This window comes from Crocodylus siamensis, chromosome 13, assembly GCF_052110815.1.
Source record: "Crocodylus siamensis isolate JL-2025a chromosome 13, ASM5211081v1, whole genome shotgun sequence".
Taxonomy (NCBI): domain Eukaryota; kingdom Metazoa; phylum Chordata; order Crocodylia; family Crocodylidae; genus Crocodylus; species Crocodylus siamensis.
In genome coordinates this window covers 13,299,280-13,321,542 of record NC_143407.1, presented here as the reverse complement: position 1 = coordinate 13,321,542, position 22,263 = coordinate 13,299,280, and the positions used below count along the sequence as shown (strand labels likewise).

The window sequence follows — 22,263 nt, the reverse complement described above, 5'->3', positions numbered from 1 at the left end:
CCTAACTGTAAGTCACGTGCAATTTTTCCGGTCCTTTTGGAGGAACAAAAAGTCAATTTATATTTAGAAGAATACAGTGAGTTAGGTGCTTAACTACCATTATCTCTCCTTGAATCTTTAGACCCACTGTAGACCTGATAGAGCAGGGGCGGGTAATTATTTTGGGTGGAGGGCTGCTTGCTGAATTTTGGCAAGCTGTCAAGGACTGCATTTCCCTTTCTGGATCAGAAAAGTAGGAACAGCCCCATGGTCCCAGGCCAGAAGCTTCTGCTAGGCACAGGCTTTTGGTTGGGGGGAGGGCAGGGTCTGGGCAGGCCTTGCTGCTGGGTCCTGCCGCCGGCTTCCCTTGGGTACTATTGCCTCTGGCTCCTGTCATCTATGACAGGCAGCCAGGAGCAAATAAATATTATTTTTCTAAATTTTTTAGGGGCCTCATGGGCCGGACAGAATGGTTTGGTGGGCTGTATTTTGCCCACCCCTGTGCAGAGCCTTTGTAAACCTGACCTAGGTCAGATTCATTGCTAGTGCTATGCAGATCTATTTCTATCAGTCTGAGCTGCATGTCCCCTCATGCTTTTCAAATGCAAAACCTTATACCAACCCACTTTGGATTCTATCAGCAGCTCATTCACTTGGTAACTTCTCCTCCCATCTCAGTCTTTCTGATGATTTATGTCACTCGTGGTACTAATGAGCGCAAATGTTGGTGTGCTCAGCAAATGTCATCACTGGACAGCCTCTGCTCTTGGGGGTGTTATCTCTACCCAAATTAAAGGAAAGGCCTCTGTACCAACTCCTGAGATGCTGTCTGGAGATTTCCCTCCTATGATGTTCAGTGCCAGTCTGCTTTTGTATTTAATCAACCAGTGGCCCTATTTGCATAGCTACATTCCAGAGTCAGGATGACTCAGAATCAAGTGCTTAGTTCATGTGGGTCCTGTGGGTGTTCAGAACCTCTGGAATGAAGGTCACATATATTCATATGCACTGATTTCAGAAATCAGGCATGCTCTGATGACCCTCGAGAGACAAAAATGACGCATGCAAGCAACATTATGACCTCACAGCCTTGATCTTTGCCTTCCTCCATCTTCAACATTGCCTTCTAGGTACATCCCTTACTCTTGGCCAATGCTACTGCTAATCTGAGGAGGCAGCAAGCTTGGCTGAATACAGAGGTATAAGCAAGCTCACTGAGTGTTTAGGGCAGCAGAAGGGGTTGGCGGGGTAGATGGAGGGAGGCTGTGCTGACCACTGTAGAAGGGGTGGGAGGGAAGTCTTACCAGCCTGGACTTGCTCCAGTGGCAGCAGTCTTGTAGCCAGGGCTCTTTTGGAGCTGCTCTTTTGAAGTCCCTTCTGTCTACTTTTCCTTCCCCACAATATGTGTTATTGGGTGCAGGGCCCTGCCTGCTCTGGCAAAGGCTCTTTTTGAGGGAAGCACCATTCCATTCATCTCCCTTGCCTCCCCTTCCCAGACACACTGCTAGGCATGGGATGCTACTATGGCAGGGCAAGAGAAGCACAACCTCCCCTCCTTTCCCCCCTACAGTTGGTACCCACGGCTGGTGCCCTGCTCACCTCACCCTTGTTCTCCTACTGGCTGGGGGACAGCAAGGACTCCAAATCTCAGTGAAACCTCTAAAGAAGGTGCTAAATGCTACATAGATGAACATGGGGGACCACTGCCCAAGTGGGAGAGAGCTCATACTCTCAAATGAGGAGGCTTCTTAGACACTAACAGCCCCATACCACCTCTGAACTTTGCTGTGCCAGTGCTGCTCCTCAGAAGGAAGGATTTAGTAGACAGGGTATTTTCTAAGCCTAGTAGAAAATCATGCACTCCTAGTATTTTTCAAAGTAGAACTGGAATTCTTCCCAAATAATTTTTTTTCACAGAACTGCCTGATTCCAGTAGAAATATCCAAGTCTCACCCAAAAGCAAAGTTTTGGATCTTATGCCTAGTTTATTGGGGCTGGGTGGCTGATGCCAAAAATCTAGTTTTTAGCATTTATAAGGCACTTGCTTCCATGGTATCTTAGCAATTTACACTGAGATGGCTCCATAAAGGGCTCTACTTCCTGGAATCATGGGATTACACTATATTTTCAGCTGCACTCTCAATATAAGTTTCTAGCTGTTATGCTTGTGAAGCAAGGCTTGAAAACATGACCTAAGCGTAACCAATTCAGTGATGTCTGCCAGAGTCTGCAAACAGTTTGAAACAATAGTAAAGTAGCTCTGAGCATGGGTAAGTGCCCCATTTATCTCCTGAGGGTGTTAACCGCAAGATCCACTGCTGTGGGGAGCTGTGCCAATCAATGCTACCCCCATGGAGGTCTGTGCGTAGCAGATGGCCCTGCTTACCTACCCCAACAGACATTCTCCAGCTGTGTGGGTGGGTACTGGTAAGGACGACTGCTGGTGCTTGCAAGGGGAAGTCATGAAGGTCTTCTGTTTAGTTTATTACAAGGATCACAAAAATCAGCCTTATAAATGAACAGTTGGCACAACCTTAACTCCGAACTCCTCCTTCTCCTCTCCAAAATGTCATGACATTTTCCTGCAGCCTCAGGGGGACCCTGCAATACTGCAGCCACAGAAATCAGCGCTCTTTGTGGACCTGCTGTATTCAGAATAAATATGCTAATTTTTAAGGACACGCCAATTGTCCAAGGTAATGGGAACTGCCTGCAACTGCAGAACACAGCAATAGATTCTGTGACCTGGAGTGTTGTATTTACTGTCTGCAGCCCTGGGTAGCCCTTAGCATAAACTACATGCAATAAAGCAATTTTGCAACAATAGGCAATTAGCCCCTAAAGAAACAGGTTGAAGGGAGACACTGTTCTGCAGTCATGTTCTTTGCTGCCCCTGATCACATGACAGCATCAGGAATGGGGTTGAAGTGAAAGCCTATACATCGGCCTCTTCAAACCTTGTGCAGGTAGAATCTACATCAGGGTTCAATTATGAATGCCACAAGTGTCTGCAGTGGAACACTTGGCAGATTCTGAACCTCATATCCAAGTAGCCTCACACTGAGAGGCTGTGTCCAGGCTGTCGGCACCAACCTGAATTCTGCAGATTGGGCCCATTTTAGCACAGAAGAGCACTGAAGACAAGCAGAAAGGGCATTTAGGACAGGTGCAGGGGAGATGCAAAAATGACGTTTGACTTGCCTGGATTGGTGGGGCAAGGGACAGATTAGATACATCACCTACCTGGACTCTTTACTTGCTGATAAGAGATAAAAGCAATAAAACCCCTCATGTTCCAGGATGGGATAGACAATCTTTACCTGATGATGTTAAGGGATGAACTCATTTTTTGGACATGTTATTCCATGATTGTCCACTGTAGGCAGGGGTGGGGGGAAACTTTTACCTACCTTTAAAAACAGGCAGTTTTGGCTTTTGATGGATATAGCATCCTGGACTAGAAAGATCCCTTGATCTGGTCTGGTCTGGCAATTGACAGGACCAGCAGTCCTTTACTGTAGAGCATGGGTGACAAAGATAGGACCCAAGGCACTATTTTTTTGGCCTGTGGGGAAGGGGCGGGGGGCTCCTGGAAAGGTCAGGAATTTGGGGGCAGGGCCTACAGCTGAAATTCAGAATATGGAGCCCTACTGGCAATGTGTGTTGGTTACAGGGGAGTGAGCGATGGCAGCACTGTCTGCCACTGAAGCCACTTGCGTCATCACTGGAAGTGGGTCTGAATCCAGCCTGCAAGGAGACCTGAAGTCCAGGTTCAGCCCAGATGTCCACATAAGTTTGAAACCCCTGGCTTAGAGATAAGGACTAAGCCCTGCTTTTGCCAGGAGAGCTTTGTTAGATAGGAAGACCTTGGAGCTACCAGCTGAGATCAGCTAAACTGCAGAGTTCTTGTGAGGTGATGGTGCCCTCTGCAGACACATACTTTCTGGAACATAAAGCAACAGTGATTCTGTCTAGTCAGCTTACCCTGGTGAGCAATACCTAGCTGCAGGTCTAATGGGCTGTTAAGGGGAAGTCACCTCCTTTCTCAGAATGAGAAGCTGCTTGGGAAGTTTTAAATGATTCTTCTCTTGTATTTGTGTCAAGAGCTTGAATTTGCATGAATACTGGGACATAAATGGCAATGGATTCAGGGAGATAGGGAAAATCAGCAGAGAGAACCAGTCAATGATTCAAGCAGTAAAAAGGCAACAAGAGCCCCCCCCGCCTTTCATCTGATATTGTCAGGTGAAAGAAGTCTGGGTTTTTTCCTTCATTTTCATGGCCAAGTGTGTGGCAAACATTGCAGAACCATTAGGGGAAAGAACAAGCCCTTTGCCTTTACCCAGCAATCCTATAAGCGCTCGATAAACAAAAGTGCAGTCCAAGTTTCAATAAAGTTAGAGTAAAATGTGTGTAGCAACTGCTAAAGCTACTATGCCCCCTCACCCCAAGTGTTCTGCGCCACCCTGATTTTCATCTTGGGCAAGGGGAATAAAGACAGGGTTAGCAAAATGATGGCTGAGTGAAATCTTGTGCTCAGAGGTGCCTGGAGCCGTCATCCTCTGCAATGGGTTCTCAGGGGAAGGGGGCTGTCAGTTATAGGTGTTTGGTGCAGCAGGGTGAAGGGCCTATGGAGTGTGGGTGTGAGATCCTTGCTGGTGTAGCCTGCGGGGCATTTGTCTCTCAGATGCTAAGAAGTTGAACAGCTGTGCCCAGGGAAAGGAGAAGCATTTTTTTTGACTATTGCTTACACAGAGGCATGAGAACAAGAAAGAAAGCCTGTGAGGAGATGGAAAAAGAACTGCAAAATCCCTGAGACCCATGGAGCCTTTCAGCCTGGGAGCTGCCTGAGCCTGGCTGCAGAAATGGCACAAAGGGGCCATGCTGTCTACACCAGTGAGAGACTAGCTCCGGCCACAGCTACTCTATCAATTCAAACAGGAAACACCTGGAACCCCTGTCGTCCCATTTAAGCTACTGACACGGAAAATGAGCAACTGCAGCATTATTCTCAGCTCAGCATGCAGTCTGACCGTCTGCTCCTGAGGGCCTGTCTACATTGCAGTTGCTGTTGTGACTGCAGCCTGTGCAGACTTACTTAAGGTAGCTGTAAGCTTGCCACCTTGGGTACCACTAGGGGTGCAGACAGACTTACAGTTCCCAGCTGTAACCTAGAACAGTTTTTGCAAAGCATTGTGAGTTACAATGTTACCCCAGACCAAACAGAAGTTCATTGTTGGTTCCACCTGCTCAGAGTCTGCACCCAGGTTCCCATAACAATGGCCAGGCTCTCTGTCAGTGCTTGCTGTTTTAATAACGGGAGAGGGGAAAGGCAGCAGAGGGAACTCATTCTTGGGGCTCCCCATTCAGCGAAGGGAGCTTATTCTTGGTGTCTCCCCATTCTGAAAACAGCAACAGGCTGGGAGCTTCATAGACACAAGTCACAAAAGACCCTACATTTTGTAACATCTTTATCTGATACCTCATGTAATGAGAAGTCAGATTTTCACCGAATCGTCCATTTGTTAAGCTGTGTGCAAACAAACTTGTGTTTGGTCACAGCTATAAGCTGCTTTCTGTGGCTAGATCAGGGAAAAATCGTCACTTCTGTCTGCACCTTAGCAGCACAGCCAATAGCACAGGGCTTAGTGCAAGCTACAAAAACAGCCCAAGCAGCAGAGTCAGTATGTGGGTAGCTACTCTGTGCTGAGCTATATGCTACTGCAGCTACACTGCTCGCAGCATCGAAGTTAGCTGGTTTAAGGCAGTGTCTGCTGGATAGACATGCCCTGAGATATCAACCCTCCTGTAGACAATTCTCACTGTTGGCCACAGCATTGGTACAGGCCAAGGATCCAGGAAAACAGGAAGCTGATGGAGCCCATAACTGCATTATATGGATCTGGAGTGTCTTCAAAGAGCAAAGCACATTCCTTGAGTTGTGGGCATGCAAGACAGGTCTTCCCTGTGCTATGCAGGCAAGTAGGTGCAAGGTGCAGGGGGGAACAAAGCAGGCTGAAGGCACAGCCTGTTGGAAGCCCCAGCATTCAGGTCCTTACCTTGTATGTACGCTGTCCACAAAGGTTCCACTTCTTGTCTTTAGCTGGTCAACCTCTAATCTCAGCTTGTCGATTTCATCGGACAACCTCCTCTGTTCAGAACGAGACAAAAGGGGAACAGGCAGTTTTGCACAGAACAATCCACTCATCTGTTTCTGTATTTATTTTGATTATAAATATTTCAAAAGTCCCTGCACCGGCATCTAGGCCTCTTACATGTCTGCTAAGCTCCAAACCATGCAGGTTATGCTAAATAATGATGCTAGAACAAATGCAGGAGAAGCCAGCTGAAGTATCATGAGACTAGACACACACACACACACACACACACACACATGTGAGGAAGTGCTGGAAGTAGATGTTAATTTGTTACATGATGGTGAATTGATTCCACTCAGCTCCTCTGCTTTGGCTCTAAAGGATTGCTGGGTGTATGCCTGCACATCTCTCAGCTAAAGGACCAACCGTCCAAACTGCACACCAGCCCAGCTCCTCCCATGCCAGTCACTCATCAACTCTTTCCTAATCAGAAACTTGCATCTTGACTAAGCAGCCATATTATAACTTGATAGCTTCAAACAAAGAGGATACAGCTCAGTGGGGAAGCTGCAGAGACTGGATTGGAGCCAGAAATCCATTATCCCTGCATGCATAACATAAACCTTCCCAGAAGTTTGCAGATAGATCCCATCAAGTCACTGTGAATGTGATCCTAACATTCCCCCTCCTGCTCTCCCTAGTCACTTCGTAAGTACTAAGGAAACAAAGTGGAAGTGTAAATGGAAGGGATCAAGAAGCCATGGGCAGGTACCTCACAGTCACACTGGGATCTGCTCCCATGTGCAAACAGACAAAGCTGGGGGTTATTTGAATGCTGCTTCCTCTATGCACACAGCACAGTGTCTGTTCCCAAGGCTCCTGTTCCCTGCACAGGAACAAACAGCAATAGCCCTTTAAGGTAGCTAGTGGGTGAAGAGGACAGCTGAGCTCGTGGAATTCTCTGGGTGTAACGGAGCAGCTCCAGGCCAAAAGAGTGAGGTCTAGAAGCAGCCCCTTTGTTACCTCCTAGCCCCAGAAGAGTCTGGTGCTGGATTAGCAGAAGAAAGCTGGCACACTCAGAAAGTACTCACTGCTTCAGAAGGCTGCCACCTCCCTGTGCCATCCTAGCACTTCAACTTCTTATACTGCCTCTTTAACAAAGACTAGGGAGAGAGAGAGTCTTGCTTCTGATCTCCAAGGCTGGGCCTGAGGTCCTCTTTCACCCCACAATGTTATGAGCTCCAGGGAACCAGGCAAGATTTATAGGAGATGGGGTTGCAGGCTGGGAACCCCTCTGCAAGCACTGGAATCTCAGCTTAGCCAAAGTAACACATGGATTTATTCATGTTACAACTGCTGGGTGCTCTGGGATCCTCAGTCTTACACAGGTAAGCAGGGCATTTTTAGTAGGTATGACTGCTCCTAACATAGGATGAGGACCGAGGAAGCAGAGTTGCTAACACAAACCCCTTGGGGCAACACATACCTTGTCATGCTGCTGCTCCTCAATCTGCTTTTGTGTACTTTCCAGCTCTTGTAATAGGGTGTTCTTTAACATAAGAGAGAGAGAGAACATTGTTCAAGTCAATCAGTGGAAATGTGTCCATGCAACTTTACAAGAAAGACTGACACAGGCATCTTGGAAGAGGGCTAGGCTGATTGACACACATCAGGATGAAAGATGACATTCTCCATACCCTCTGTTTACTTTGATTGACAGTGAAAGCAACTGCACTGACAGGTCTGCTCTGCAATAATGAGCCAAGTCATCAACAGCTTGCTTTCAAAACTATTCTTTGTGTTCCTGGGGCTGTTTCAGCATAGACTGTGAATAAACAGTCCCTGCACACCTTCCATCCCAGAACCAAGGCTGCGCTGCCCCAGACCTTCCCCAACATGCCGAGACAGTGACAAATGATATGGCTGGCCTTGGGAAGAAGTGTCTGTAAAGATTTGTCCAGATTAGGGAAAGGCAGTGAGATTAGAGCAGCACCTCAACCAACAGAACCAGGCTGAATGGCCACTAACTTATATCTGTATTAGAGAAAAGGTCCTGGCAAGGCCAGGGCTAGATAATAAATAATAATAGATTTTCCTAAACTATACAGACCCTAAACCCTAGTGGTCCGCTTTTCCCAGCAGGCATCTGAGTGAAAAAAAAGCTTCCAGCACATCACTGGAGACACCCTCACTTGGTGAGAATGGCTCTTCCACACACCTTTGATTAGCTAATACACCCTGCAAACTGAGAACATCAGATCCCTCTGGGTAAAGTAGTTAGTGCATCCTTTTGACAGACTTCACATAGCTGTATAAACCCAGGCACCTGTGCCTGGGTTTCTGGCATGGACAGCAATCGATTGAGGCCATATTCTCCACTGACATTAAGCAGGGGCAACTCTCCATCTGATGCTGTGAGTTTGTCTCTGTGAATCAGTATCAGAGCCAGGCCTCCAGGGAGCCCACGCAGTGTGCTGCAGTGTTTCAGCCCTGTTGTTTGTGGAGTGTCACTGACATCTCTGCAGAGTGGCTCCAAAACCTAGAATCACCACACTGGTATTCACAAGAGATGAGGGGCAAGACAATCGTAATTCCAAGCCCTAATGTGTGGATCAGGATTCACGAGCTATGGAGAGGAAGTCATACATGTGACAAGTCAGATGGATAGATCGGTGCTAAAAACATCTTCCTCACATGCAGAGTTTGATTGTAATCCCCCACTAAAGGAGAAAGGAGCCTGCCCCAAGTGACCTTGGACATATATATGACTGTTTATTACCGAGACTGACAGGCTGGCTTCCTCTCAGTATTGCAATGAGGAATCCACTTACTCAGAGCCACCTGCTCTTGCAGCTAACTGAATGAATGCTTAGTTCAGCAGAAACTCCATCCAGCCTTCTGGCAGAGACATTGGCTCCCATGGGTTTGCATGGGACAAAACTAGATGGGAAGCTTTACGGGTCAGGATACAATTTGTTTTCAACCTGGCTAAGGCAGGTTCTAAGCAGGTCTTGTAGCAGCTTTGACTCTTAAACATTTTGATGCTTCAGGTGGAGGGATGAACAGCTGCACTTGTTCAGCAAAATGCAACAAAACAGCTCACACTAACGGATCTGGATACATGTTCCTCTGGTGGTTGTACCATGGAAGGAATACAGTGAGCAGGGATCAGCAACTTGCAGCCGACAGAATGCATTTGGCCTGGGGAACCTCTGGATCTGGCCTGTGGACATGCGGCTTCAGCTGCGCGTGCCCTCCCTTTGCCACCGTAGAGACAAGCAGTGGGAGTGGCATGGCTCTAGCTCCTGCCTGCCTGCATCTGACACAGGAAGGGTCATTCCAGCCCACAGTTGGAAAAGGTTGCCTACCCCTGAGCAATGAAATAGCATAGGGCCCATTCCTGCTGCCACTGATGGGCAATGACCTGCTAACCACTTGGTGTGTCCAGTGCCCAACACTAAATGCCTTCTAGCCCACAGGTCTGTTGCAATACAGCGAACAATGAATCAGGTCCAGGGATGTACTGCTGTGTTGTGCTCCAGGATGAGCTTTGCAGCACCATCCAAATCCTACTAGAAACGAATGGCAAATCCTGTAGGAACTTTGGAAATCCTAGTATTGGTTTCCCTAGTGCCCCAGAAGGCTCCCTTTGCTGTCTGCAGGCTGCATACCCAACCCTTCCTAGGGAGTTCTCACCCCTGGGCACAGTAGGTTGTACCTTTTCCTCCAAAGCTGCCATCCGCTCCTTTAAGTGAAGCTGCAGGCGCTCGTTGGACTCGCTCAGCAATCTGTCCACAGTGTCAGACAGCCGCTTGTTATGCTCCTCATTCATCTTCTCCCGCTGACGGGCCTGTAATGGCAAACTGCAATCAGCCCTGTAATTCCTTTGTGCAGCACACGCTAAAAGGGTGATTTTCATATATTTCAAATAATTGTTCTAATGAGAGTTGGGAAAGGCCTATTCCATCCTCTCCAGGTTATCCCTAGAGCGAAGCAGAACCCCTCCCACTGTGGGGACCACCTTCATGCCAGTTTTCCGGCTGCAGAATATGTCAGACAATCCACCCTCTGCTAGAGTTAAGGGCTTATCCTGATTACATGGCTTCTGCTGAAAGGTGCTTCGTGAACAGACTGCAGACACAGCTCCTGCTGGAACCACATGGCTGTACTAACGTGGTATACAATAAGCAGGGTGCACAGAGCAGAACAGGAGGTTCTGATAGAGGGGCTGTGGCAGCCTGCAGAAAGCACAGGAGCATCTACTTGTCTTCTGTCAACAGAAGCCATCTGTTGCTCATAGAGCTGGTGTGCTCACAGCTCTGCCAGCAGGACCTGGGCATAAGCTGCATATCAGTCTTAAGAGGCAGAGCAGTCTTAGGCCAGGTGCTTCTATTGCATACACTGCAGTAGCTCTGTTGATTTATGCCAGCTCAGGATCCGTCTCAATGAAAGGCTCCCCAGTCTTTGGTACCATAAAGAGAACCTTCCGCCTGTGAAAGTCTGACCAGAGGGAGCATTGTCTCCGAGACTGTAGGAAGCCTAGCACAATATCCACTAGGAGTCAACTGCCCCATGTATTTCTGTAGATAACACCTCCAATAGCATGGCAATATTGTTAGCTATTTCATTCTTGGTAGTTTTAGCATGAGCTTATGGCCTATGCATCACTGTAGGATGCATTAGGCGTATCAGGGCAGCTGACTGATATCAGGGATTGCTGCAGCTTGGGCCTAGGAGATCAAGGTCAAAGATCTGACTGTGCCTGACAGCCCATCAGGCTAGCATGGTTACAGCACACCAGATGCTGTAGGTAGTAGCACACAAGAGAGTGAGATGCTGGCATCATATGCAACCACATCCTTTGATTCTTTTGAGTGAACGATCAGGTATCTCTTTACAGCCAGGCTGATTGAGGGTGACCTTCAGTGCAAGTCTCAAACTCTCCTCTCTGACCTCTAGTCAGATGCTTTAACCACTCTGTCATGACGGATCCTAGGAAATTGTGACAATCCCCATTTGAGCCACTTCTGGCCTCTTCCACATGAGGCCTAAAAGAGGAGATGTAACCTTCCCCTCCCCCTCCTTCCCCCCCGCCCAGTGGCAAAAGCTTCTGGGTGCCCAAATCCTAACTTTTCTCCCTTAGCGCCAAAAGCCCTGCCTGACTTCTCAGCAGTGCAAACCCACAGCCATGGAGGAAGAAGGCAACCTAGATCAGGTCCAATGCCAGCAATGTCATGGCTACGGTGTTAGGGAGCAAGAACAGGCAGGCACCACCCATTGGGACCTGCTTTCCTGTTCCACTGTAGAAATGAGCAACAGGAGCACACAGTATCACACACCTGAGCACCTCACTTCCATAGGAAACCAGGCTGACTCCTTGACAGTGCCACAGGCAGGACAATATCCCAGCATCACAGCAGCAGTAGTGCTAGTGACCCAGAGCAGCTGGGAAGGAAGGGAGCACCTTCATCCCCAGCCCTTAAGTACAGGCATTCCCTAACTTCCTGAAATATATAAATCATGAGGCCAAATGTCTTCCAGGCCCCCCAGCTACATTCAGAGAAGATTTTACTGGGCTGAGAACAGCCAGGCCTGAGCTACTGGAGCAGGGGAAAAAGGGATTTCTAGGCTTTAAGGAGGCTGCTGAGCTGTTGGCACCAGCTTTGCTCTGTAACTCCAGCAAGAACTCTGGGTTCTTTGAAGTGGGAGAGTTTTGAGCCAAACTGCGCAGAGAGATGAATGCTAACATCAGATCATTGCAAGGACAATCAGATAACAACTAGAACGGATCACCCTGGTTCATGATGTGCTTTGTAAAGGCAAGGGCCATGCTTCCCCTCTACCAGATGGAAACCAGGGTCCAGACAAGGGAGGCTCACTGGACCTTTGACTGTTAAGATCATATTTAAATCGTTGAGGTACCAGCCCAGGGATAAAGGCAGCTGGTAAGCGTCTGTTCAAGGAGCTGATATAGCTCTCCCTGCCATTTCAGGAGCCTCCCTAGAAGACTGGCGCTCAACCTTCTGGCCAGATGAATGGTGTAGGCTCAGTCTATGGCTGAATCCTGTGCCTGGTCAGTGTGCAGGGTTGGCTCATGGACCCAATCCCATGCATCTGCATCTGGATTCACACTGGTACAACCTGGAGGGCATGGCCACATTATATGGCCATGGGGCTCCTGGAGGTCCAGAAATTTGGCAACAGGGGAGCAGCAATTAATGCTGCCACTGTGCCCCTGCTGTCAAATTTCCAGACCCCTGGGGAGCCCCAAATGACATGGCTCTACAGGCCAGATCTGACCTGTGGGGCCAGGAGTTGAGTACCCCTGTCCTAAGGCATCAGTGATGTGTGTTCTCCCTGCTTTTCCTTCTGCCCCCTCAATGCTGCTTCCTAAACCAGTGAGGACCCCAGATCATCCCGTGGCTCCTCCCTGGCTCTCCAGACAACCTCCCACCATTCTTCTGCTGTCCTTGAGGCCCTGCATGGTATTGGCAACTTTAACAAATGGTGGGTGTTTTAACCACATCATGTGTATCTGGTCTGAAATCTAGAATGCATTCTCCTAACACATCTCGCTCCAGCATTGCTTTGGATCCAAAGCAGATCAGGGATGGGGAGAAGCCACTGAGTCCAATCCTTGTTTTACCTCTGCACACAGGCACATCACTGCTTGCGGGCTAAACCAGAACACTGGCAAACCACTGTACATGGTTAATGCTGTTAGGGAGCTTGTCTGCCAGACAGCATGATCACTCTGTGTGCAGCACACGTTTGGGCTGCTGCACACACCTCTCTTTGCTCAAGCCCCAGTAAGCTGAGTCAGAGCTCCTAGGTTTGTGCAATCAGTCAGTATGACATCTGTGCAGGGATTAAGCAGGAGAGCAAGAGAGCGGGGCGGGATCCCTCTGATCCAGAGAGAAGCTGCAATTTGAATACTACATACTGAGTGCTAATTCTGACTCTGACCTAGGCAGTGTGCAAAAGGGATTGGTTCTTTTGAGCTAATAGCTTCTGCAAGATGCAACCTGTGACCCAATCTCCTCTCACTTGAACCCATTCTACACTAAAGGAGCTGCAATGACTCAAAAAATCCTCACAGAGTAGAAGAAAAGAAGCAGACCTACAATTCAAAGGCAATCAGGAATTAAAAACACAGGACGCAGGATGGGAAGTGACTTCCTGGGTTACGGAGTCCGGCCTTCTGCTGCTGCTGGCAGACCTATCGCACTGACCTATTCAGAAGCTGATCAAACTCCACCTCAAAGCTGGTTCAGTTTTTTGTCTCCACCATGCCTATTTACAGATGGTTCCAGATCATTGCACCACCGATGGCCAGAGGTCTTCTTTGAATTCCAGATAAAATCTAGAGTTGAGGGAGAAGCACCTCTCTATACTGCACACAGCTTTTTCACAAAGACACTCAATTATGTCAGCAGCGTTTGCAACATAGAAAATGGAAATCAGGAGGCCTCAGCCATATTCCCTGCTAGCCTGATAGTTCAGCACCATTTCCATTCCTGCACTCCAGTTACTCTACCTGTAAACAGGAGAGAAGTGTTTCCAATGCTGTGGGCCTACACGAGGGTAACATGTGACTAAGAACGCTGAGATGCTCAAACACAGCGTGCCAGGGCTGCAGGGACCAGACGGTGGTGTCCACCATTATGCAGTGCTCACAGAGGCCTGGTCTAGATGAGAGGAAGCATGCGTGTGCTTTTAATAAATACCTAAGAGCCGTTTAAAATAATCACTGCACTGAGGGGTGGGGCTCAGTTTAACACTAGAGTGACCATTGTGGGAGCCAACACAAGGCCAGAGGGACAACAAAACCACAGCAAGAGTGACCTTCATCATCTCCAAATCTAGGCCTCCTGTCAGAATTTCACAGACTTTCCTGCTACCCCAGACAAACATTCAAGACCCCTGCCTGCCCAGGTATCTACTGACACAACCAAACTAAAATAAAAGGGAAAGTGGGTAGCATCAAGAAGCAGCAGCTGACCCTGGTGTCCATGCCAAGAGCAGTGTGAGATCTTGGCAGGAAGCCAGGGTGCACCTGCTCTCATGCTTCAGTAGCGCTTACTCTTGCCAGCTCCTGGTTCTTCTCTTCTAGTTGACTCTCCAGCTGCCGTAGATGCTCCTCAATACTCCCGTGCCTCTCCTCTGCCTAGGAAAAAAATTAAAGGACTCTTCTAGGAAGTGTCAGCATTTACAGCTCTAGAGAAGAGTTACCTTATCAAGAAACAGCAATGGCATTTGGGACCTTCAGTGCCTGCAATGGGACATCAATGCAACATGGCAGTGGGGTCAACAGAACCAACCTTGAACAAGGTGCTGAGGACTGCAGTGGATTCTCCATCACAGGTAATTTCAAAATCAAAACTGGGTGTATGTGTAAAAGCCATGCTCATGTTCAAATGTGAATTAACTCTGGGTAGTCCTTTGCTCTGTACTGTGCAGAACTGGATAGGGATAATGATCCTTTATGGCCTGCACATCTGGCCAGTCCAAGGTTATATTTTGAGGAAGGACCCAGTAGGGCCTAGACCCCATTTCTGCTGTGCCTCCCACAGCACACTTGCCTTTGTGAGGGCTGCTATTCTCTGGGCGAGCTCTGCCTCCACCTCTGGCAGCGTTTCTGCCTTCCTCATCGTCTGCTGCAGTTTCTGCTCTGCCAACTCCAGCAGCTCCTGCAGATGCCGAGCCTTCTCTTCACACTGCAGGACAATGCAGAACAGATGTGCTTAATGCTGAGGCTGGGGAGCCTCCTCTACCCAGCATCACCCAACTCAGACCCAGGCTACAGAGGGGGAGAGGATGCATTTCAAGGACAAGCAAACAGAAGAGTCCTGAAAAACCTGCCCTTTCACCTGTGGGATCCTGCCCAGAGTTTGGGAGAACATGTTAGCACTAAACTAGATTCATCTCACTCAGAAGGAATCACAGACTGGATCACATCAACAGTCTAGCATTTGACCTTCAACATCAGCTGCTGCTGAAGAAAGTGGGGAATCCCTTTACTGGGCAACCAGAGAACAATCTGCCCCTGAAGGAAACTTCCTCCTGATCCTCTGTAGTTAGAGTTGGCTCATACCATAGAAGAAGATACTGGCTGAGTGGATACTTGGGTGTGGGCTTAACATTTCCCATCAACACTACTGGGAAGGTTTCTCTAGGTCCCTTCTCTTTACAGTAGCTGCAGACAATGACAACATCTACTTCAATGCAGGGAGAGGTCAAGCACTTATCTGAGTGGAGCTTTCCCCAGATGGCTTCTGGGGAAAAATCCTGCTGGTCAGAAAAGAGGAGGAATTTATGGACAATATCCTATTTCTTGACTAGGGGGAACATGCTCTTCCAGACATGATTCTCTGTGAGAGGGAGAAGAGGGGAGTTTCCAGCCAGGACACATCATCTCTGTAGCCTGACAAGCATTTTTCTCCCCGTGTGTGGGTTGTACCTGAAGCATAGCCCAGTACCTGGCGATGGAGGGACTCCTTGTTGGCCAGTTCACTCTCCAGCTTGTCATTGAGGTCATGAATGGAGGTGGCTTCTCTCTGAGCTGCCAAGTAGCGCTTCTCCAGAGTGGTGATCCTCTCCTCCATATCCTCTTTCTGAGCCAGGGCCTGAGGGAACATAGATGAGCAGTCATAGCCCCAGCTGTTAGTGTGCACCAGCTAACAGCTCCATGACCCTCAAGCAGGCAGAGCACCAGCCTAAAGCAGGATCAGAGGAGAAGGGAGCCCTAGCCTGCATGCTTCACTTAGACTGGAAAGGGGTTTAGCATAATGGGAGCAAAGTGCAGAAATAAGGGGAAACCATCAGACAACAGACATTCATGTGTGGTATCCTGAAAACCTTTATCTGGGTATAAAGCCCTGAAGATACTTCATCCCACTACCAGTGATAGCCTGGAGCCATGAGTAACAAAGCTATCTATTCTGGCATGGATGCAGCTCACTGCCATGAGACAGCAACACGTTTGGGTGCCTATGTTTTTTTGAGTATCCAACTGAAGATGCTGTTGGGCTGAGATTTCAGGGAGCCAAAAAGTAACTCATTGGCGGCTGCAGGGCACTCATAACCTTGGAAAAGGAAGTATATGAGGCTGAGCTGCCCAAACACAGGAATCCCCAAACCTCTTGTTAAAAATGTTGTTTCTCCACACCCTTCCCACAGCACAGCCCTGTACTGAGCTTCTGAGTTACCACATGCAATTCAGACACAGAGAGTGTTCAGGCTGATAAGAGTACAAGCATCTGACCTCTCGAAGGTCCCTCTGGTACTTGCTGCTCATCTCCTCTGATTTGATTAAGTCCTTTCTGGCTGTGCCTAGATCCTCTTCCAGCTCAGCAACATTGGCAGCCAGAGCTGCTATCCGCTCTTTAGCCTGTGCAAGCTCATAATTCTGCTTCTCCAGGAGTTCTTGCAGCTCTACTATGCGACTCGCCTCATCATCAGGATGCACAGAGCCATTCGACAGCCTCTGGAAACCCCCAGAACAGACAATGTTAGTATTACAATACAGCTGCAGCAAACAGAGCCTCTAAGCTGTCCCAAAGCACTGCTTGAATTGCCTAGAGCTTCTTGAGGAGTCTGTAAGGGACACAGCCCAGCAGGGCAGCCCGTCAAGATGGAAAGCTGACCGAGGCTCTCAGGATGCAGAGAAGAGGGATGTGGATAAATAGGGTAGTAAAGTCCAATGAGATGGATTCTATTTAGCCAGGAGAATTTGAGGGGTCCTGACAGGCTTTATCTGGCACTTGTTTCAAGTGCTGGTGATTGTAATTGGACCAGGAAGATCTGTATGTCCATTTCAGAAGTGCTACACAGGCATGTCTCTTTAAAAGCACAGCACATAACAACATCCAGCCAGTGAGGGGAATCTGACAAGAACAAATACTTGGGTATGCTAAAGTCTGATGCTCTCACTGCAGCAGCCTGTCTCCCCAAAGTGAGGAAACCCATTTTACCAGAAGATCCTGTAATCATACAAGGAGAACATGGACTGGCATTATAAATTATCAGGGGAAACTTCAGGGAGGGTGCCTTTATTGACTTGCCTTCCTTGGGTGCCTGTGTGTGTGTGTGTGTGTGCAGCCACCCAAGGAAGGCAGGTCAATAAAGGCACCCTCCCTGAAAGTCCTGCAGTGGCTGATCCACACACGGCTACCAGTCAGAGAGCAAGTGTGGAGCGTTTCAGCTCAGATCTGATTTTCTCCTGGGGTCCTCACCTTCCATGGAATCTTGTGCCCTGGTTCCTTGCCCTCTGCCTTCTTCTCATCTTCTCCTAGTGGGGCTTCCCTCTGTGTGGGGCCATGCTGCAGAGCAGTTACCTGCAAAATTTAACCATATGTATTAGAAAACACCAAGCACCATTTCTAGTACTGCCTGCTCCCTGTTCAGGGCTAGGGTCACTGCACAATAACCAAGCATAAAGTAGTTACGCTTGTGCTACACTCCAGCTATTTCCCATGGTTCTGGGCTTTGCTGGTTGCCACATGGAAGAAGGATTTTTTTCCCCTCCTGTTGCTTTAAAGGTCAAGGGGCTTTCTTTTCCAACCTTCCCAAAGCTGGGCATTTCGACTGGGGTATGCCAGTGCAGCTGCCAGAACTAAAACCTGGCTGTTCTTGGCTAAAGAGTCTTGTCCTTCTGCTCAGGGTCAGACCTATGACCACATCTGGGGTCAAGAAAGAATTTTAACCCATGGTCAGACTAGGGCAGACTGTAGGGATTTTGCCTCTATAGCAGGGGGCATGACCCTTTTCCTTGGATCTCTTGAGCATATTTTAACAACCCTGAAAGCAGCAAGACACTGGCTGACAATGTCCTCCTGCTTTACCTGTGTCAGATTAGGGTGCTGCACCTTGCTGTTGTACAATGAGATTTCACTGTATTTTAGGAATAGGTTAGATAAGGATTTGCATGGGATGGTTTGAACAGGGATGATCTTGCCTCAAGCAGGGGATTGGACTAAATTAACTCTGGAAGTCCCTTTTGCCCGACTTCTTTATGATTCTATACACAGTCATAGATGTCAAACCAGGAGGAATCATTCTTCATTACACTGGCCAGAGATTCTCACTCACAGGGTCCTGGAGCAACTTTATAGCTCATAGATAAGCAGCAGCAGCATAACTCAGGGATGGTGCAAAAATACTAGCCACTTCAGCTGCTGGCTGGCCATATTGCCACTGCTGGCAGCTACCAGTGTCCAATGTGCTGCTGCTGTCCGGGAGCAGAGGTGCCCCGTTATGCATATCTATGATTAGTAACTGTCAACCTAAGGAAAAAGACTGGACAGCCCAGCTGATGGGCTGTCAGGGAGGACAGAGAACAGGAAAAAGGCATTAAGCAACTGAAGGCTCAGGAAAAGTGGAAAGGAGATGTGCTCCTTGCCATATTTAGAGATAGGTTGTCCAAGGTACTGCCAATCTTTGATGAGGTGCTGGGTGGTCCCACTGCTACCTAACTGCAAGATCTTGCTGCAGTCACCACCTCCTTGCCATTGGCCACTCACTCTCCAGAGACCACGGAGAACCACAAAGTAGTGTAATGCCTTCTGGGTCACACATCCTGACAATGCGCAATGACTGAGGGAAGGGAAGAATAAGACTCAAACCCCTGATATTCTGATTTAAGAATCAAAACCTGCTCTTCCAAATATGTTTCTGTCACCTTCATAGTCAGAAAGTTCCTCCTAATCTCCAATCTAAATTTTCTCTGCTGCAGCTGTAGGACATTGTTCCTATTCTTGTCCTTTGTGGCCAAAGAGAATAGTCCATCTCCACCATCTCTATAATCACCCTTCAGGTTCTGAAGATTCATGCCTAACCTTTTTTTGCAGTACTGCTTCTTAGCAAATCATTCCCCAATCTGTATTCATATATGTAACTATTCTGTCTGAAATGCAGGACTTTGTACTTCTTGTTAAATTTAATTTGGCTGACTGAAGAGCATTTCCTCAGTTTATCCAGGTCATGCTGGATCCGAGACCTATGCTCTAGAGTGTCTGCGACTCCAACCAATTTGGTGTCTGCAAATCTGCTAAACATGCACTCAAGCCCATCCTCCAAATCATTAATAAAGACATTAAATAATACCTGACCCAAAAGAGACCCATGGAGAACTCCACTTGACACCTCCTCCCAACTAGGTATAGAGCCATTAATAACTATTGCTTAAGCACAATGATCCAACCAGTTATGTATCCACCTGACAGTATTTTCATAGTCTCTATCTCCTTATCTTACTAATGAGCATCTTATTACATTCATAGCTTAGATTTACCACTGTCATGTTTGGTATTTATTTACAGCTAAGATGAAACTACATTCCGTTTCATCGTTTTTATGTTTATACAAATCATGTTCTTTGGTGTGAATGCATTTTTATAAGCTTGCATTAAGCAAATGTCTTAATATCTTAGTAAAAAATGAGCAGTAAAATCTTTTTGTTAGGGTAGGTGTTAGAAATACCTCCATATTCCATCCACAAAGGACACATGTATCTTCCATGCTGTAAGGGGCTTCACGGACACCTTTCTAGCTGTATAATTGTACATGTATCTGTGAACTGATGAAGCTTTGCAATTACCCCAGTGGGTAGCCCATGAGAGACCAAAGAGATTGAAACTACATTCTAAATATGGAAAAAGAAAGAAAAATGTGTGGACACTAATTCTCATTCTCTTTCTCTGTTATTTTTCGTCTTTTAATCACATTTCATACTTCCAGACAACCCCCATCCCTCTCACTATAAACAGCCAAACACCAGCAGTAGCAAAACCACTGAGAAGAACAAAGGAAGGTACAGTATGGTATCTAGTGGACCAGCACTTCAGCACAGAACTGCTTCTTCCAGGAGATAACTCTAGACAACTCTATTTGATACTTCAGGTAAACCTCCTGCACTTGGAATCACGAGTATATGTGAAAATCTCAGCTTTCATTTAAAATAAAAAATAAGGGCTGATCCTATCCCACCTATTGGGTGTATAAGTGGACTTGCACATACAAGTGTGAACCTACTCCACCTTGCTGAAGTCCTTAAAAAATATGCATGCACTTGCATTGTCACACACCATCTTCTTAGCCTTCAGACTAAGCTACAAGCAGCAGCAAAGAGGAGGACCTACTCACACCTTCTGCTTTAACTGTTTTTTAGGGACTCAAGCAGGGTGGAACAGGATGACACACAGATGCCTATATCTACCTAGGCACCTAATAGGTAGCATAGGATGTTGTAAACTTGACTGCTAAACCTAGCAAGTAAATGGGAAAATACTCTTAGAGAAAAATATATTAAATGAACTGAAGGGAACCAGAATCATGAACAAAAACAAGAAAGGAAAAGTTATAAAGAACTCATCTTGCCAGGAAACCTGACCGCTTAGTGTTTTCTAATACAGAAATGGTGGGACAGTGACAGGGAGAGCACAAGAACTATTTAAGCTTTGGTAAAATATTTTGTTTTGTGTCTCAAAAAAGTAAAAGGGATAAATAGCAGGGTACATAAATAATGGGTGGATTGGCTAAGAGGGAAAAGGATTTGCAGTCATACAATGGGTCTAAACTTATAGCTCCAATAAGCTATGACAAAGCTGCGTGTCATAGCTATGTCATAGCTTCACTGAGCCATGGCACAGCATGGGCGCGACAACAAATTACACCATCTGAGCATCAGTCAATTAGACACCTGTCCACAAATATTCAAAGATGTAAACACCTGGGAGAAGGGGCAATTACAATGGTATCTGGGGGCAGGATTAGGGGAGAGAGGATGAAACTGAGACCAGGGATTCCAACTAAAGGGAAGGATAGATTTGCAAAGGGTGAGCTGTCGGGGTACTGATATCATGCTGCCACCTGCTGGCACGTTCTCCCATATCTCCCCTCACCTCTCCTCTCAGCTGGTGCCAGGACACTGCATGCATCTGACTGACCCCTTTGCTGAAGGGAGGGAGGGCATTGGAGTGAAATGGGCTGAAAGGCCAAGGGGACATCTGAGGCAGGAGGATCACAAGCAAACTCATTCTGGCTGTTCAAACTGTTCTGCAGGCCTGTGCCAAGCCCAACAGCCTACCTTGCTGCTATATGCTTCCTTGCTGGAGGGTCTGTTTAGACTCGGGAGTGGCCCACATGGACAGACAACACAGAAGAACTCACACACATGGTCCTAATAGGAGCCCCTCCTCTAGGAAATAATCTCAACACTCAAATTCAGTGCAGTGCAGAGGAACAATTTCCACTCTGGAGAAGCAGCCACTAGCACTGGGCTTCTTGAAGAGAAATCTGGGACAGTCAGTGCCATACAGCACAGCCCATGCAAAGGAAACCGGTGATTCATATAAAACAGGATCCTTATATCCTATTGGTGCAATGTGATGGAGGCAGAAGCTGGAAGGGTCATATCCTCATAGGAAGGCTGGAAGCTCTTGGGGAGACAGGACAGCCAACAAGTAATCAGCCATGGGGTCAAATAAAGAGACGAGAAAGCCCCTCATAGACTGGGTCTAAAATCCTGCCACTTGTAGACTGGGTCTAAAATCCTGTCTCTGGAGTTTGGTACATTGCATGGACTGAAGATCTAGGAGCTACTTTCAAAGGGCCTGAGACCAGAGCAATGTTCAAGCCGGAAGTGTTTTTAAAAAAGCAACAATTTCAGATCAATGCAAATAAAGTTGTGTTTTCTTGGTAACTCAAAAAAAGAAAGAAAAAATAAACAAATTCCAATTTGACACAAATATTTTTTCCCTTTAATATTTTTTCTTTAGAAATTAAGTTGGGAAAATGTTGAAATGACTGAAATTTTTAAATGAAAATCAAAATGCAGCGCAGAGGAACAATTTTGACTCTAAAGGAGTGGAATTTCTGTAGATGTCATTATAAAACATTTTGACTGTTTAAATGTTTTTTTCATCATGCTTTTGCTCAAAAGTATTTGCCAAATTGAGCTCCAGTTCACAAACTGTCAGCTGGCCAAAAAGTTCATTTTCCTATGATTAAACTATTCATTAAATACAGTTCTGCACAGCTCTGCTTAGAGCATGCCTCTTGCCTTGTGTTCGAAGATCAAACAGTCTTCAAGCAGGATTAACTTCCTATGACAAAAGTGACAGACACGTCACCTGACCCTGCTGTTCTCTGTCTTACCCAGAGGGTCTGGACAAATGCCGGTGTTTTT

The 22,263-nt window shown here is 47.2% G+C and overlaps 1 protein-coding gene across 7 annotated transcripts in view; it reads right to left on the bottom strand.

The window, feature by feature from the left end:
* Positions 1 to 22,263, bottom strand: part of PPFIA4 (PPFI scaffold protein A4) — a 169,137-nt gene that overhangs the window by 44,999 nt on the left and 101,875 nt on the right. For all 7 annotated transcript variants that reach the window (XR_016439002.1, XR_016439003.1, XM_090026214.1 and 4 more), the window contains 8 exons: positions 17,312 to 17,413; positions 16,342 to 16,563; positions 15,557 to 15,703; positions 14,656 to 14,794; positions 14,161 to 14,240; positions 9,796 to 9,927; positions 7,564 to 7,626; positions 6,039 to 6,130 (listed from right to left, as the gene is read on the bottom strand). Coding sequence is in view for 5 of the 7 variants with exons in the window: in XM_090026214.1 (XP_089882340.1) it covers positions 6,039 to 6,130; positions 7,564 to 7,626; positions 9,796 to 9,927; positions 14,161 to 14,240; positions 14,656 to 14,794; positions 15,557 to 15,703; positions 16,342 to 16,563; positions 17,312 to 17,413 (977 nt within the window). In the remaining 2 variants the exon portion in view is untranslated. The remainder of the gene's footprint in view (positions 1 to 6,038; positions 6,131 to 7,563; positions 7,627 to 9,795; positions 9,928 to 14,160; positions 14,241 to 14,655; positions 14,795 to 15,556; positions 15,704 to 16,341; positions 16,564 to 17,311; positions 17,414 to 22,263) is intronic.